This window comes from Balaenoptera acutorostrata, chromosome 4 (assembly GCF_949987535.1).
Source record: "Balaenoptera acutorostrata chromosome 4, mBalAcu1.1, whole genome shotgun sequence".
Lineage (NCBI taxonomy): Eukaryota > Metazoa > Chordata > Mammalia > Artiodactyla > Balaenopteridae > Balaenoptera > Balaenoptera acutorostrata.
The window spans coordinates 13,599,063-13,617,568 of record NC_080067.1 but is presented as its reverse complement, the minus strand read 5'-3'; the positions used below and the strand labels follow the sequence as shown (position 1 = coordinate 13,617,568).

The 18,506-nt window shown below is 41.2% G+C and overlaps 1 protein-coding gene across 3 annotated transcripts in view; it reads left to right on the top strand.

Moving 5' to 3' along the window:
• CPNE4 (copine 4) overlaps positions 1–18,506 on the top strand; it is a 630,288-nt gene that overhangs the window by 414,806 nt on the left and 196,976 nt on the right. For all 3 annotated transcript variants that reach the window (XM_057546089.1, XM_057546087.1, XM_057546088.1), the window contains one exon: positions 1,072–1,251. In XM_057546089.1, coding sequence (XP_057402072.1) covers positions 1,072–1,251 — 180 coding nt within the window. The remainder of the gene's footprint in view (positions 1–1,071; positions 1,252–18,506) is intronic.

The following is an 18,506-nucleotide window of genomic DNA, read 5'->3' as shown; positions in this document are numbered from 1 at the left end:
GGTGGGGGTACTAGCAGAAAGCAGGTGGCATACCCAGAGTTTCACTCAAAGGGCTAAACTCTTCACACAGAGACTCTTTGCATGTGCCTGGGCAGGCGTAAGGGAGCTGAAAAAGGACAGCGTGGCAGCAGCGAAAGCCATTACCACCCCTCTGTCTGAGGGTCAGGACTGTGTCACCAGATCCTGGCGGCAGCTCCCTCTTGGATGGGAGTCCCTAGCAGACTTGTGTGTAGAGGGACGGAGACACTGCCTATGTCCTTCTGATCTCCTGCCAAGTCTCCCCTCTGGCTGCCTCCACCCAGAACCCAGAGGTCAAGGGAGCCCAGGAAAGTCAGTCCATAGAAGTCAGCCTCCAGGGGCACAGAGTATAGCAGAAAGTGAGAGAGAAATGGAAAGTTATTACCAGAGAAGGCCTGGGAAGTCTTCTCTCCTGGAACATTAGAGCACAAAGAGACTTTTCATCCTCTAATCCTCTAACCCTCACTGGTTGATGAGGAAACTGAGGTCCCGGGGACTGAAATGACCGATTCAACATGTGTAAACCCAACAAAAGGTACACTTGAGACCACAGGCAGTTATCTTCATATCCCTTTTCATGTCCTTCCCCTTCAGTATGCTGGGATTCATGAACTATGACACTCATACTAGAGTAGAGTTGGCTAAAATGGGGCTTCTACATGGTCTTTTGCCCTGACTGTGCCCCTCAGACTTCAGGAATTGAATATAGATTTCTTTTCTCCTGAACCCAAACGTGCCCTCAGACTCTTTCTCATCCTGAGGCTCCAGGCAGCCCCTAATAATCAATCCATCTCGTTGCCCTGTTATTTAACAATACAAGGTGCTCTAAACCCTTAAATACAAAGCTCAGATTATTCTATGATTTTCCTCCTTGAAACATGGCTTATTCTCTGAAGATGCATCCTTGAAGACATCCAAATTGCTCACCCTGGTGACTTGGTGGAGGGCATTGACAGTTTGGAATGAGACAGAGCACCGTAAGATGAATCCTCATGAAGGATAATGATACAAAGCCCTGATCCCTGATGAGTTTTCTCTTTCTCTCTTCTGCAGGTTGACAGAACAGAGGTGATTCGCACCTGCATCAACCCAGTGTATTCAAAACTGTTTACCGTGGACTTTTATTTTGAGGAGGTGCAGCGCTTGCGGTTTGAGGTCCACGACATCAGCAGCAACCACGATGAGCTTAAGGAGGCTGACTTCTTGGGCGGCATGGAGTGCACACTTGGCCAGGTGAGTCCACGGTGCCCTTCCTCCCTTTTTGCCTTCTGAGGGCCTTTCTCCTTCCTTTTGTCTTCTCTCCTCTCATTCAACCCTTGTTTTCTTTCTGCTGATTTTATTTCCTTTAACATGCAGCATTTCATGATGTTCCATGCACTGCCATGTCCATTATATTCAACATTATACTTACATCTGGATGATGCTGCAAATATATCAAGTGTTATCTTGCAAAGATAATCATTTTTGCTTTCTGAATTCCTTCATTCTGTCAGTCATTTATTTAACGACTATTTATGGAGCACCTGCTCTGCTCCAGTTGAGTGTCTGCTATAGCCTTATCCTGATACATCATAATCTTCTATCTCCCAACTCAACTATGGGAACCGCCACACAGGGAGTATCCCTGAGTCACGTGTATTCCAAGCCTCTGGTGCCAAAAATAGCCCAAGAGAGGGCTAAATAGATATTTGGTGAATGAATAAATGCTTTACTTAATCCTCACAACAATGATGGGAAATAAACATCATTATTATATCCATTTGTCAGTGAGAAATGAAGACTTAGAGAGGTAAGTGACTTGCCTGAGGTCCTGCACTAACGAGGGCAGAGTTACAACCAGGTGAGCCTCACTCCACACCCCATCATCTTGCCTTTCTTACGCCTTTCCTTTTCCCCTTCCCTTACTGCTGTACCCAGAACTTGAGTAGGTGCTGAGGAGAAACCTAAATGAAGAAATAGTCCCTGTGCCCAAGACTAATTGGAGAAGGCACAGTATATGCCCCTCAAATAGAGCCATTCATGATGCCCTCTAAGCCATCATGAGACAACATATCCTGGGCTCTGTACATAGGATTGTGGGCCTGCAGGGAAGGGAGAGCTTTCTGCTGGGGAGAATCAGAGAAAGCATTGCGGAGCCAAACTTTGAAGAAATATGGTCCGGGGATTGAAGAAGAAAGAGGAGGGAAGCCTTTCAGGCAAAGCATAAAGCATAGAGGTCAGAGTAACCATGCAGGGCTAAGGGGCGGGAGGACCAGCCAGTCTTAATCAGGGTCAGATGCTGATTCACTAGGAAACCAGTGCAGCTTAAAATTCAGAGCCCCTCACTTGTGTGGACCCTTCCAAAGCTCTGTGTCACGTTTTTATTTGTAGTTTTGTACTTTTTTCACAAAGAAGGATTCCAAATTATATAAACCTCACAAAATCTGAATTAATCCCATGCAGAGGTAAGGGTCTTGTTTAGGGATTAGTAAGAAAGAGTCTGCCTGGCAGAGAGATGGCAAGCATGCATGTTTGTTTGCTGTTTTCACCCTGCCTCATGCCACTTGTCACTAAAGGAAATTTCTCCCATGTGAGCACTGACAAAATAGACAAGCCCTCAGTTACCCTTTTCTGGCAAATATAGTGATTGATTTCATAAGATTGTTCCTTGCTTCTTCAGTAAAAGCCAAAAGCCTACTGTGGAAGTAGAGCTGAGGGGAGGCACACAGGGAACCTGGGATGTTCTCCCTCATATATTATATGATGGTCATTATATGTCTCTCTCATGGCTTTTGGAAAGAGTCGAGAGCAGATAGTTCTAGAGTCTTGCCAGGTACAGTGTCCTATAAGTAGGCATTGAATGAATGAATGAATGAAAGAATAGTGGATTTGAGATGGAATTCTGCAATGTATAAATAAAATTAAAAGGTGACTAAAATGGCAGTTTTATAGATATAAAGGAACCATTCTAAGATTCTCCCTTAGACAATGGGCATCCCTTCTATGTATAAAAGTTATATTAAAAAATAAGTTATATTCTGTCCCAAGAAATAAATGTAGATCCATTAAGAATCATGTAAATAAAATATATTTTATCTAAAGCTTTCATAATTTTTTCTGTGTGAATGACCCTCAAACTTACATCTTTCATAAGGTTCATTTTCCCATATCCAGCCAGTCCTTGACCCTCTACTTTGTGCCAGGCAGTGTGCCAGGAGCCAACAATAGAGTGGGAGGCCAGAAGCATTGTCCTTGCCCTCAAGCAGCTCACAATCTAGTTGGGGATAAAGATGTAAAAAAATTAATTACACACACAATTAATTATATCACAACCATTCTTAAGGAGAAGTACAGAAGAGGAGAACAAACAATGAAAGGATGGCCTCAGGTGGACAAGGGCTCAAACAAGGCTTCCAGAGGGAAGTGACATTTCCACTGAAACTGGAAGGGAGTGGGAGCGGGAGCAGGGAGAGGAAACACATTCTGAGCAGATGGGAACACTGTGTACAGAGTCTCTGGATTCAGGAAGGAGTTTGGCATATGGTATCTTCATTTGGACTTCCCAAGAAGCCGACTCTGAGATAGGAAGTCAAAGGAGGTGTAGGAAGCACCATGGTGGAGTGGAGAAGTGAGGCAGGAAGAGGAGGGCAGCCTGGGAGGGTGTGTTGTCCAGCCAGCTACTGGACATGGGTAGCTGGAATGTAATGGGGCTACGACATTCTAGAGGCCAGTGCAGAGCAAACACCAAAGAGTGATCTCACCCTCAGGATGAGGGAACTGGAGCTTTTATACATGTGGGGGTGTATATACTCTCAACAGTCATTGAGGGCTGTTCCCAGCGTGGAAATAGTAATCCCCTAGCATTTATGGCTTATTGCATGGGTGGGAAAGACCAGAAGAAGTTTTCAAGCAAAGAAACACAAGTGCTAGTGGTCAGAAGTCAGTGCTGTGCACTCAGGTCATAGGACCTGGGGATAAGAGCAGGTCCCTGACAGCATCTGCTATATCGACTCTGGTTGTCCCCCACCCAGTAGCCAATCTCCTCCCTCTTTCAGCTGTCAGACCCTGATCATTTTCAGACGATTTTCCACCATGCGGCCATGCAGAAAATGGCTCTATCCCTAGCTCAAAAAGTGAATCCTGAGGAATCTCCACCAATCATATGAATCCCATCCCCCTTTTCCAGACATTGGTTTAGGGGTGGGCTTGTGAGCAGTTCTAACCAATAAGACATAAGAATTTTTCTTGGAAAGGTTTCCTAGCCTTAGCAAAAGAGATACACATGAAGAGTCCTGGAACCACTGCAGTCGTCTTGCAGGAGACTGTGGATAAGAGCAGCCCTTGGGGAGGTCAGAGCCAAGAGATATGGCAGGACAGGCCTGACACCCCGTACCTGGAGCCCACCTACCTGTGGACTCCTCATTAGGAGGGAGTAAGCTGTCCTGCCGTCAAAGCCCTTTGGGGTGAGGTTTCCCATTACTTGAGTGTAAAGCATCAGGGTTGATACGGAGTAATGAGGAACTGAGAGATGGCCAGACGGCCTGGAGTGGAGGGAACAGAGAAACTGAGGGGTGCATTGGCATAATCGTCTTAATCTCTCAAGATGAGGAATATGTAGACATGAGCACTGAGGGTGAATTACCAATAGTCCTTCCTAAGTATATTTTGATGCTTTTGAAAGGGCTTTCAAACTGATCATTTCACCTGGCTTTTATTTTTAATTTATTTTTTTGAAGTATAGTTGATTTATAATGTTGTGTTAATTTCTGCTGTACAGCAAAGTGACTCAGTTATACATATATACATTTTTTTCATATTCCATTACAGTTTATCACAGGATATTGAGTATAGTTCCCTGTGATATACAGTAGGACCTTGTTGTTTATCCATCTCACATATGTTAGTTTGCATCTGTTAATTTCAAACTCCCATTTCACTTGACTTTCCCGACGACACTGGGAGGACAGGTGTCATCATCCACATTTCATAGTAAACAAACTGAGAAACAGAAAGATTCAATGCCTTGACAGAGCCAAGACAGAAATCAAGAGTTCTTGATCTTTAATTCAGAGCTCTTTCTTCTGCCATTATTTAGGAAAAGATAATGTGGGGAGGCCCCCTGTTGTGAGAAATTTTTTTGACATTGTGGCTTAAGGGGGGAAAAGGACATGAGCAGAAAGTCAGCAATGCTTCCTGAGTCACACTACTTCACCCCAGGGTGACTTGCTGGCCTTACTGGGTATCCTGCATATACTTAAACAACGCACCCTCTCATAGTATAGGCCACGTGACTGGTGCCATTGACCTTTCCCACACTTTGGGGAGCCACTCATTGGCTTAAATCAATAAGGATGTCTTAATTTTGTGGCAACAGTGATTGATTCAAGGAAGGTATGTAACTAATCGGGTGTAACGAGATGTAAATGTATATTTCCTGGAGCCTTCTGGGAAAGAAAAGGTAGGGCTGTGAGGTGGAAATGGACCCTGCAAGAGAAGAATGTGGAGCTACTGGGGAAAAAGAGAGAAACTGAGTAATGTTCTTTACACTCTAGATAGAGTCTTGTCTGAAGCCAGCCTGCCCCGGGAATTTCAGCCAATAGCTTCCCTTTGGACTTCCTTGGTGGTCCAATGGTTAAGAATCTGTCTTGCAATGCAGGGGATGCCAGTTTGATCCCTGGTCAGGGAACTAAGATCCCACATGCCTTGGGGCAACTAAGCCTGTGTGCCGCAACTACTGAGTCCGCATGTCACAACTAAGACATGACACAGCCAAAAATAAACAAATTAATTAATTTAAAAAAAATAACTTCCCTTTGCTATAGGCTAATTCTTTTTGCTACTTATAATGTGAAGTCTAACTGATTGAACCATACTCCATAGAACCCCTTTCCCAAACCATAGAGACCTCTTTAAATTCCAAGCTCCTGTAACCCATCTCCATTTCATTCATGCAGCTCATTCTACATTGCCTTGAGAAGGTTCTTTTTATCAGCTCATTAAAATAATTTCTCTCTATAATTAGCACTTATTTTTATATTTATCTGGTCCCCAGATTACAAGTTTCTGAAACCAGAGGCCACATTCAGCACTTATTTGTGCCTAAGGCAACGTCATGCTTTATATATCACACGTGCTCAAGTCAAATTTATTGATTAGTTAATTTTGAAAGTTTCAGATCAGTATGAACTTTTATTTTGACAGGATAAGTTTCATTCTTTCATTTATTCATTTTTTTCAACAAGCATTTAGAGAGTGCCCTGGGTACACCAAATACTGTGCTAGGTGCTAGAGGCACAAAGATGAAAAAGAAAGGGGCCCTGCACCAGAAGAGCTTATAATTAGCTGAGAGACACAGACCAGTAAATAAATCATCAAAATGCATATTACTAAGTGCTATAATGAGTTGTGTTCCAAAGTCTATGGTGGAAAGACTTGCCTCTGCCTAGAGTTAAGCACTGAGGAGGTCTCATACGAAAAGTGTCTCACTCTAGACCGGAATCTCAAAGAGTGGGTAGGGATTCAACAGCAGAGAAAAGAAATGACTCTCCAGGCAAAATGACTGGTACACACCAAGGCACAGCAGCATGAGAACCTTAGAGAACTCTAAGTAACCCAGCATGGAGGGATGGGCAAGTGAGTTGGGAAAGGGATAAACGAGGCTAGACAGGAGAGGAGGAGCTGACCATGTGATTTTATGAGGCCTTCACTAAAGTTTGGAGAGCTCGGACTTGATGCACTGAAGGCCCTGAGGGGCTTTAAGAAGGGCAGGGCCAAGACTGGATGTGTGTATTAAAAAGGTCACTTGGGTATTCCTGTAAATGGTGGATGGGTGAGGATGGATGTGGAGGCAGGGAAACCAGTTAGGAAGTTGTTATAATAATAGAAAAGAGCTGAGGAGAGCAGTGGTGATGAAAGTTGAGAAGAGGAGACGCAGAGGGGAGTTTGTTCAAGAGCACAACCAGCAAGTCTTAGAGACTGGGTGCGGGATGAGTGGTCCACTGGCATCTGGCTTAGGTTACTGGAGGAGTGACTTGGCTGTCTTTGAGGGGAATTGGATGGAGGAGTGGGATGGGGAGTAGGATGTAATGCTGATGCCTTAAGCTCAGGATGTCTGTGAAGAGCCCAGAGGAGATTGCCACTTGGTGGCTTGACCATGTGGATCTGAAGATGACACAGATTTGGAAGCTGGCCCCCTATAGATGGTAGTTGGTAGCAGGAAAGTGATGAGATTTCTCAAAGAGGCTGCTTTATTTTTACTTTTGGAAGAAAATTCATTGAACATGCCACATATGAACAACTCATAAAGGGTTTTTAAAAAAATCATTGAGTATGTAAGAACATTTCATTTTCTTAGGTGAAAGTGTGAGCTTGATGTCTTGAAATCAAAATCCTTTTCTATGTGTAGAGTAACACACAGACAAATGCGGTTGTCATGAGAGCTCTGTGAAGGGGGGCAGACTTCTTCACTCTTCATAGTTTGACAAGTTGTGAACCTTTGGTGACGATGGAAGTTTTTCTAGTTTTTTTCAAATTTTTCTCTCTACTATGATCAAGCAAAAAAAAATCATTTTTCTTCTTCATAACTTCAGCAATGAGAGAAGATCCCTTTTCCTTGCACTGTTCAGTTGGGCAGGGGTTGGTGGACATGGGAGCTGTAGGAATGGCATGGTCAGGTCTGAGGCGCTGTTTCATGATGCTACACCATGAAGCTGGGTGGACTAGGGTCATATCCTAGCTCAGCCGTGCTCAGGTGTATGTCCAGAGGCAAATTCCTGCAGCTACTTAAACCTCAGTCTCTTCATTTGTAAAATGGATATAATAATGCTGGCCTCAAAAAATAGTGTGACGGGGGAGGAGCTTCAGGATGGCGGAAGAGTAAGATGTGGAGATCACCTTCCTCCCCACAAATACATCAGAAATACATCTACATGTGGAACAACTCCTACAAAACACCTACTGAACACTGGCACCAGACCTCAGACTTCCCAAAAGGCAAGAAACTTCCCGACGTACCTGGGTAGGGAAAAAAAAAAAAAAAAAAACAGAGACAAAAGAATAGGGACGGGACCTGCACCAGTGGGAGGGAGCTGTGAAGGAGGAAAGGTTTCCACACACTAGGAAGCCCCTTCGTGGGCCGAGACTGTGGGTGGCAGAGGGGGGAAGCTTTGGAGCCATGGAGGACAGCGCAGCCACAGGGGTGCGGAGGGCAAAGCGGAGAAATTCCCGCACAGAGGATCGCTGCCGACCAGCACTCGCCAGCCCGAGAAGCTTGTCTGCTCACCCTCTGGGAGGGGTCGGGGCTGGGAGCTAAGGCTCTGGCTTCGGACGTCGGATCCCAGGGAGAGGACTGGGGTTGGCGGCATGAACACAGCCTGAAGGGGGCTAGTGCACCACGGCTAGCCAGGAGGGAGTCCAGGAAAAAGTCTGGAGCTGTGATTTATGTCATAGAGTGTTCTGCTTATGTTTTCCTCTAAGAGTTTGATAGTGTCTGCCCTTACACTTAGGTCTTTAATCCATTTTGAGTTTATTTTTGTGTATGGTGTCAGGGAGTGTTCTAATTTCATACTTTTACATGTACCTGTCCAATTTTCCCAGCACCACTTATTGAAGAGGCTGTCTTTTCTCCACTGTATATGCTTGCCTCCTTTATCAAAGATAAGGTGACCATATGTGTGTGGGTTTATCTCTGGGCTTTCTATCCTGTTCCATTGATCTATGTTTCTGTTTTTGTGCCAATACCAAACTGTCTTGATTAATGTAGCTTTGTAATATAGTCTGACGTCAGGGAGCCTGATTCCTCCAGCTCCATTTTTTGTTCTCAAGATTGCTTTGGCTATTCGGTGTCTTTTGTGTTTCCATACAAATTGTGAAATTTTTTGTTCTAGTTCTGTGAAAAATGCCAGTGGTAGTTTGATAGGGATTGCATTGAATCTGTAGATTGCTTTGGGTAGTAGAGTCATTTTCACAATGTTGATTCTTCCAATCTAAGAATATGGTATATCTCTCCATCTATTTGTATCATCTTTAATTTCTTTCATCAGTGTCCTATAATTTTCTGCATACATGTCTTTTGTCTCCTTAGGTAGGTTTATTCCTAGATATTTCATTCTTTTTGTTGCAATGGTAAACGGGAGTGTTTTCTTAATTTCCTATCACATTTTTCAACATTAGCATATAGGAATGCAAGAGATTTCTGTGCATTAATTTTGTATCCTGCTACTTTACCAAGAGAAATGGAAATAAAAACACAAATAAACAAATGGGACCTAATGAAACTTAAAAGCTTTTGCACAGCAAAGGAAACCATAAACAAGACCAAAAGACAACCCTCAGAAATGGAGAAAACATTTGCAAATGAATCAACGGACAAAGGATTAATCTCCAAGATTTACAAGCAGCTCATGCAGCTCAATAACAAGAAAACAAACAACCCAATCCAAAAATGGGCGGAAGACCTAAATAGACATTTCTCCAAAGAAGATATACAGATTGCCAACAGACACATGAAAGAATGCTCAACATCATTAATCATTAGAGAAATGCAAATCAGAACTACAATGAGATATCATCTCACACCGGTCAGAATGGCCATCATCAAAAAAAATCTAGAAACAATAAATGCTGGAGAGGGTGTGGAGAAAAGGGAACACTCTTGCACTGTTGGTGGGAATGTAAATTGATACAGCCACTATGGAGAACAGTAGGAAGGTTCCTTAAAAAACTAAAAATAGAACTACAATACAATCCAGCAATCCCACTACTGGGCATATACCCTGAGAAAACCATAATTCAAAAAGAGTCATGTACCAAAACGTTCATTGCAGCTCTATTTACAATAGCCAGGAAATGGAAGCAACCTAAGTGTCCATCATCAGATGAATGGATAAAGAAGATGTGGCACATATATACAATGGAATATTACTCAGCCATAAAAAGAAATGAAATGGAGGTATTTGTAGTGAGGTGGATGGAGTTAGAGTCTGTCATACAGAGTGAAGTAAGTCAGAAAGAGAAAAACAAATACAGTATGCTAACACATATATATGGAATCTAAGGAAAAAAAAAAGGTCATGAAGAACCTAGTGGCAAGACGGGAATAAAGACACATACCTACTAGAGAATGGACTTGAGGATATGGGGAGGGGGAGGGGTGAGATGTGACAGGGTGAGAGAGTGGCATGGACATATATACACTACCAAACGTAAAATAGATAGCTAATGGGAAGCAGCCGCATAGCACAGGGAGATCAGCTTGGTGATTTGTAACCACCTAGAGGGGTGGGATAGGGAGGGTGGGAGGGAGGGAGATGCAAGAGGGAAGAGATATGGGAACATATGTATATGTATAACTGATTCACTTTGTTATAAAGCAGAAACTAACACACCATCGTAAAGCAATTATACTCCAATAAAGATGTTTAAAAAATAAATAAATAAATAAATAAAATAAATAAAAATCAGATATTGAAATATACATTTCAAAGTGGCAAAACTGTATAAATTGTATAACTCTCACATGAGGGAAAATATTAATAAGGTATAGTTCCAATCAATTTTGAAATTTCTTAAAAGATAATCTTGAAGGTTTTTTGTTTTGCTTCATTTAATCAAATATTCAGATAAATATAATTAAATCTATTGACTTTTTTTCCATTTGTAGTATGTATCACACAATACACTTACAATACAAAATAAACACACTGGATCAGGAAAAAAATGCATGAAGAAAAAAGAAAAAAAAAAAGTCTGGAGCTGCCGAACAGACAAGAGACTTTTTCTTGCCTCTTTGTTTCCTGGTGCACGAGAGGAGGGGATTAAGAGTGATGCTTAAAGGAGCTCCAGAGACGGGCGTGAGCCGTGGCTATCAGTACGGACCCCAGAGACGGGCATGGGACGCTGAGGCTGCTGCTGCAGCCACCAAGAAGCTTGTGAGCAAGCACAGGTCAATGTCCACACCTGCTCTCCCGGGAGCCTGTGCAGCCCACCACTGCCAGGGTCCCGTGATCCAGGGACAACTTCCCCGGGAGAACGCACAGCATACATCAGGTTGGTGCAACGTCACGCCGGCCTCTGCCACCGCAGGCTCGCCGCGCACTCTGTACTCCTCCATCCCCCCGGCCTGAGTGAGCCAGAGCCCCCTAATCAGCTGCTCCTTTAACCCCGTCCTGTCTGAGCGAAGAACAGAGGCCCTCAGGCGACCTATATGCAGAGCGAGTCCAAATCCAAAGCTGAACGCCAGGAGCTGTGTGAACAAAGAAGAGAAAGGGAAATTTCTCCCAGCAGCCTCCGGAGCAGCGGATTAAATCTCCACAATCAACTTCATGTACCCTGCATCTGTGGAATACCTGAATAGACAAAGAATCATCCCAAACTGAGGAGGTGGACTTTGGGAGCAATGATATATATAAATTTTTTCCCTTTTTCTCTTTTTGTGAGTGTGTATGCGTATGCTTCTGTATGTGATTTTCTCTGTATAGCTTTGCTTTTGGCATTTGTCCCAGGGTTCTCTCTGTCCGTTTTTTTTTTATTATTATTACTTAAAACATTTTTTTTTCTTAATAATTATCTTTATTTTAATAACTTTATTTTATTTTATTTTATCTTCTTCTTTCTTTCTTTCTTTCTTTCTTTCTTTCTTTCTTTCTTTCTTTCTTTCTTTATTTTCTCCCTTTTATTATGAGCTGTGTGGAGGACAGGCTCCTGGTGCTCCTGCCAGGTATCAGGGTGGTGCCACTGAGGTGGGAGAGCCAAGTTCAGGACACTGGTCCACAACAGACCTCCCAGCTCCACGAAATATCAAACGGTGAAAATGTCCCAGAGATCTCCATCTCAACCCCAAGACCCAGCTCCACTCAATGAACAGCAAGCTACAGTGCAGGACACCCTATTGCAAACAATTAGCAAGACAGGAACACAATCCCATCCATTAGCACAGAGGGTGCCTAAAATTATAATAATGCCACAGACACCACAAAACACATGAGCAGACGTGGACCTGCCCACCAGAAACACAAGATCCAGCCTCACCCACCAGAACACAGGCACTAGTCTCCTCCACCAGGAAGCCTACACAACCCACTGAACCAACCTTAGCCACTGGGGACAGACAACAAAAACAATGGAAACTATGAACCTGCAGCCTGCATAAAGGAGACCCCAAACACAGTAAGTTAAGCAAAATGAGAAGACAGAGAAACACAACATATGAAGGAGCAAGGCAAAAACCCACCAGACCTAAAAAATGAAGAGGAAATAGACAGTCTCCCTGAAAATGAATTCAGAATAATGACAGTAAAGATGACCCAAAATCTTGGATATAGAATGGAGAAAATAAAGAAACGTTTAACAAGGACCTAGAAGAACTAAAGAGCAAGTAAACAGTGATGAACAACACAATAAATGAAACTTAAAATTCTCTAGAAGGGATCAATAAAAGAATAACTGAGGCAGAAGAATGGATAAGTGACCTGGAAGATAAAATAGTGGAAATAAGTACTGCAGAGCAGAATAAAGAAAAAAGAATGTAAAGAATTGAGGACATTCTCAGAGACCTCTGGGACAACATTAAACACACCAACATTCGAATTATAGGGTTCCCAGAAGAAGAAGAGAAAAACAAAGGGACTGAGAAACTATTTGAAGAGATTATAGTTGAAAATTTCCCTAATATGGGAAAGAAAATGGTTAATCAAGTCCAGGAAGCACAGAGAGTCCCATACAGGATAAATCCAAGGACAAACATGCCAAAACACATATTAATTAAACTACCAAAAATTAAATACAAAGAACAAATGTTAAAAGCAGCAAGGGAAAAACAACAAATAACACATAAGGGAATCCCCATAAGGTTAACAGCTGATCTTTCAGCAGCAACTCTGCAAGCCAGAAGGGAGTGGCAGGATATACTTAAAGTGATGAAGGAGAAAAACCTACAACCAAGATTACTCTACCCAGCAAGGATCTCGTTCAGATTTCATGGAGAAATTAAAAGCTTTACAGAAGAACAAAAGCTAAGAAAATTCAGTACCACCAAACCAGCTTTACAACAAATTCTTAAGGAACTTCTCTAGGCAGGAAACACAAGAGAAGGAAAAGACCTACAATAATAAACGCAAAACAATTAAGAAAATGGTAATAGGAATATACATATAGATAATTGCCTTAAATGTAAATGGATTAAATGCTCCAACCAAAAGACATAGACGGGCTGAATGGATACAAAAACAAGACCAATATATATGCTGTCTACAAGAGACTCACTTCAGACCTAGGGACACATACAGATTGAAAGTGAAAGGATGGAAAAAGATATTCCATGCAAATGGAAATCAAAAGAAAGCTGGAGCAGCAATTCTCATATCAGACAAAATAGATGTTAAAACAAAGACTATTACAAGAGACAAAGAAGGACACTACAGAATGATCAAGGGATCAATCCAAGAAGAAGATCTAACAATTGTAAATATTTATGCACCCAACACAGGAACACCTCAATACATAAGGCAAATACTAAAAGCCATAAAAGGGGAAATCGACAGTAACACAATCAAAGTAGGGGACTTTAACACCCTACTATCACCAATGGACAGATCATCCAAAATGAAAATAAATAAGGAAACACAAGCTTTAAATGATACATTAAACAAGATGGACTTAATTGATATTTATAGGACATTCCATCTAAAAACATCAGAATACACATTCTTCTCAAGTGTTCATGGGACATTCTCCAGGATAGATCATATCTTGGGTAACAAATCAAGCCTTGGTAAATTTAGGAAAATTGAAATCGTGTCAAGTATCTTTTCCGACCACAATGCTATGAGACTAGATATCAATTACAGGAAAAAATCTGTAAGAAATACAAACACATGTAGGCTAAACAACACACTACTTAATAACCAAGAGATCACTGAAGAAATCAAAGAGGAAATCAAAAAATACCTAAAAACAAATGACAATGAAAACTCAACCACCCAAAACCTATGGGATGCAGCAAAAGCATTTCTAAGAAGGAAGTTTATAGCAACACAATCTTACCTCAAGAAACAAGAAACATCTCAAATAAACAACCTAACCTTACACCTAGAGCAATTAGAGAAAGAAGAACACAAAAAAACCCCAAAGTTAGCAGAAGGAAAGAAATCATAAAGATCAGATCAGAAATAAATGAAAAAGAAATGAAGGAAACGATAGCACAGATCAATAAAACTAAAAGCTGGTTCTTGAGAAGATAAACAAAATTAATAAACCATTAGCCAGGCTCATCAAGAAAAAAAGGGAGAAGACTCAAATCAATAGAATTAGAAATGAAAAAGGAGAAGTAACCACTGACCCTGCAGAAATACAAAGGATCATGAGAGATTACTACAAGCAAGTCTATGTCAATAAAATGGACAACCTGGAAGAAATGGACAAAATCTTAGAAACGCACAACCTGCCGAGACTGAACCAGGAAGAAATAGAAAAAATGAACAGACCAATCACAAGCACTGAAATTGAAACTGTGATTAAAAAATCTTCCAAGAAACAAAAGCCCAGGATCAGATGGCTTCACAGGCGAATTCTATCAAACATTTAGAGAAGAGCTAACACCTGTCTTTCTCAAACTCTTCCAAAATATAGCAGAGGGAGGAACACTCCCAAACTCATTCTACGAGGCCACCATCACCCTGATACCAAAACCAGACAAAGATGTCACAAAGAAAGAAAACTACAGGCCAATATCACTGATGAACATAGATGCAAAATTCCTCAACAAATTACTAGCAAACAGAATCCAACAGCACATTAAAAGGATCATGCACTATGATCAAGTGGGGTTTATCCCAGGAATGCAAGGATTCTTCAATATATGCAAATCAATCAACGTGATACACCATATTAATAAATTGAAGGAGAAAAGCCATATGATCATCTCAATAGATGCAGAGAAAGCTTTTGACAAAATTCAACACCCACTTCTTAGGGTAAAAACCCTCCAGAACGTAGGTATAGAGGGAACTTTCCTCAACATAATAAAGGCCATATATGACAAACCCACAGCCAATATCGTTCTCAATGGTGAAAAACTGAAACCATTTCCACTAAGATCAGGAACAAGACAAGGTTGCCCATTCTCACCACTATTATTCAACATAGTTTTCAAAGTTTTAGCCACAGCAATCAGAGAAGAAAAAGAAATAAAAGAAATCCAAATTGGAAAAGAAGAAGTAAAGCTGTCACTGTTTGCAGATGACATGATACTATACATAGAGAATCTTGAAGATGTTACCAGAAAACTATTAGAGCTAATCAATGAATTTGGTATAGTAGCAGGATACAAAATTAATGCCCAGAAATCTCTTACATGCCTATACACTAATGATGAAAAATCTGAAAGTGAAATTAAGAAAACACTCCTATTTACCATTGCAACAAAAAGAATAAAATATCTAGGAATAAACCTACCTAAGGAGACAAAAGACCTGTATGCAGAAAATTATAAGACACTGATGAAAGAAATTAAAGATGATACAAATGGATGGAGAGATATACCATGTTCTTAGATTGGAAGAATCAACATTGTGAAAATGACTCTACTACCCAAAGCAATCTACAGATTCAATGCAATCCCTATCAAACTACCACTGGCATTTTTCACAGAACTAGAACAAAAAATTTCACAATTTGTATGGAAACACAAAAGACCCTGAATAGCCAAAGCAATCTTGAGAAAGAAAAATGGAGCTGGACGAATCAGGCTCCCTGACTTCAGACTATACTACAAAGGTACAGTAATCAAGACAGTACAGTACTGGCACAAAAACAGAAATATAGATCAATGGAATAGGATAGAAAGTCCAGAGATAAACCCATGCACATATGGTCACCTTATTTTTGATAAAGGAGGAAAGAATATACAGTGGAGAAAAGACAGCCTCTTCAATAAGTGGTGCTGAGAAAACTGGACAGCTACATGTAAAAGAATGAATGTAGAACACTCCCTAACAACATACATAAAAATAAACTCAAAATGGATTAAAGACCTAAATGTAAGGCCAGACACCATCAAACTGTTAGAGGAAAACATAGGCAGAACACTCTATGACATAAATCACAACAAATCCTTTTTGACCCAACTCCTAGAGAAATGGAAAGAAAAACAAAAATAAACAAATGGTACCTAATGAAACTTATAAGCTTTTGCACAGCAAAGGAAACCATAAACAAGACGAAAAGACAACTCTCAGAATGGGAGAAATTATTTGCAAATGAAGCAACTGGCAAAGGATTAATCTCCAAAACATACAAGCAACTCATGCAGCTCAATATCAAAAATCAAAAAAAACCCAATCCCAAAATGGGCAGAAGACCTAAATAGACATCTCTCCAAAGAAGATATACAGATTGCCAACAGACACATGAAAGAATGCTCAACATCATTAATCATTAGAGAAATGCAAATCAGAACTACAATGAGATATCATCTCACACCGGTTTGAATGGCCATCATCAAAAAATCTACAAACAATAAATGCTGGAGAGGGTGTGGAGAAAAGGGAACCCTCTTGCACTGTTGGTGGGAATGCAAATTGATATAATCACTATGGAGAACAGTATGGAGGTTCCTTAAACAACTAAAAATAGAACTACCATACGATCCAGCAATCCCACTACTGGGCATATACCCTGAGAAAACCATCATTCAAAAAGAGTCATGTACCACAATGTCCATTGCAGCTCTATTTACAAAAGCCAGGACATGGAAGCAACCTAAGTGTCCATCAACAGTTGAATGGACAAAGAAGGTGTGGCACATATATACAACGGAATATTACTCAGCCATAAATAGGAATGCAACTGAATTATTTGTAGTGAGGTGGCTGGACCTAGAGACTGTCATACAGAGTGAAGTAAGTCAGAAAGTGAAAAACAAATACCGTATGCTAACACATATATATGGAATCTAAAAAAAAGAAAAAAGAAAAAAAAATTGGTCAGAAGAACCCAGGGGCAAGACGGGAATAAAGAGGCAGACCTACTATGGAATGGACTTGAGGATACGGGTAGGGGGAAGGATAAGCTGGGACAAAGTGAGAGAGTGGCATGGACATATATACACTACCAAATGTAAAATAGACAGCTAGTGGGAAGCAGCCGCATAGCCCAGGGAGATTAGCTCGGTGCTTTGTGACCTCCTAGAGGGGTAGGATAGGGATGGTGGGAGGGAGGGAGACGCAAGATGGAAGAGATACGGGGACATATGTATATGAATAACTGATTCACTTTGTTATAAAGCAGAAACTAACACACCATTTTAAAGCAATTATACTCCAATAAAGATGTTAAAAAAAAAAGAAAGAAAGAAAGAAATAGTGTGACGATCAAGTGAGGAAATACTTACAAGGTGCTTAGCAGGTCCCTGGCACAGAAAGAGCACTCAGGGTCTAGAACCTGTTATTAAGGAGATACCACTACAGACACTTGTAGGGACCAACATTGTTTCAGAAGTGAATGTGGAAGGAAAACAGGTGAAAACCTTATGATAGAACCCATGTCCTGGGCAATTAGTGAAACTGAACTTATAATTTTGCCTTAGGTTTTTTTGCATGCTTTATACAGTCAAAGATTCAGTTTGTGTATAATATTTACTCTTATAGGGCTATTTTTAGTAAAAATGGTTTCAAGTAAGATCTCTGAAGTAATTTGGGACAGATGTTCCCATTCTTATCTTCCACAACTGAAGCCCAAAGGGAAAGATAAAAGACTTCCCAAAACCCATCCAGAAAGTCACACATTCAGAGCCTCTCTCCTCAAGGCTGTGTACAGGTACTTGCTCTACCCGTCTGAGTTTGTCACATTCTCATTCTGCCATGTGAACCAGCAGGACTCATGGCCTTTCGGAAGGGAAAATAGCAGCCCTCAGCAAGCTAGAAACTGACATTGACCTTGACGTTGGGTACCAGCACAGCAAGTGACTTACCACTGAATGGTGATGCCAGATGAAGGTTCACATCCTCCAAGAGCACTCAAGGCAGAACTGTGTGTTCTGGGCAGATGGATGAGGGGGGCGAATCACAGAGATGCAGGTGCTCGAAAAGCTGTGTATGCCTTCTGGATGACCGTGGAGACCATCCTTGGGTTTCTGTTGGCTGAAAGAAGACCAGGAACTAAACCCCGTTCCTGCTGCACCCAACAGAGGGCATGCCAGGGAGAAATGCGACCCCTTACTATCTCAAACAGCAAGCAGACCTTCTTTAATGTGATGCCTTCATTTTCTGTCACTGCTTATTAACTCATTCATTCATCCCCATATTTTTCCACTCCATCATGCACCAATCCAGTGGACAGTGAGTCTGAAATAATAAAAATAATAAATATAGCAGCTACCTTTCTCTAGGCACTTTTATTTACCAGCCACTGGGCTGGGCACCCACTAGACCTCAACTTAATTGAACACAATCATACTCTTTTCCACTTGCTCTAATAGTTTATCACTAACTAGTGTAAATTATGATGTAGCAGCT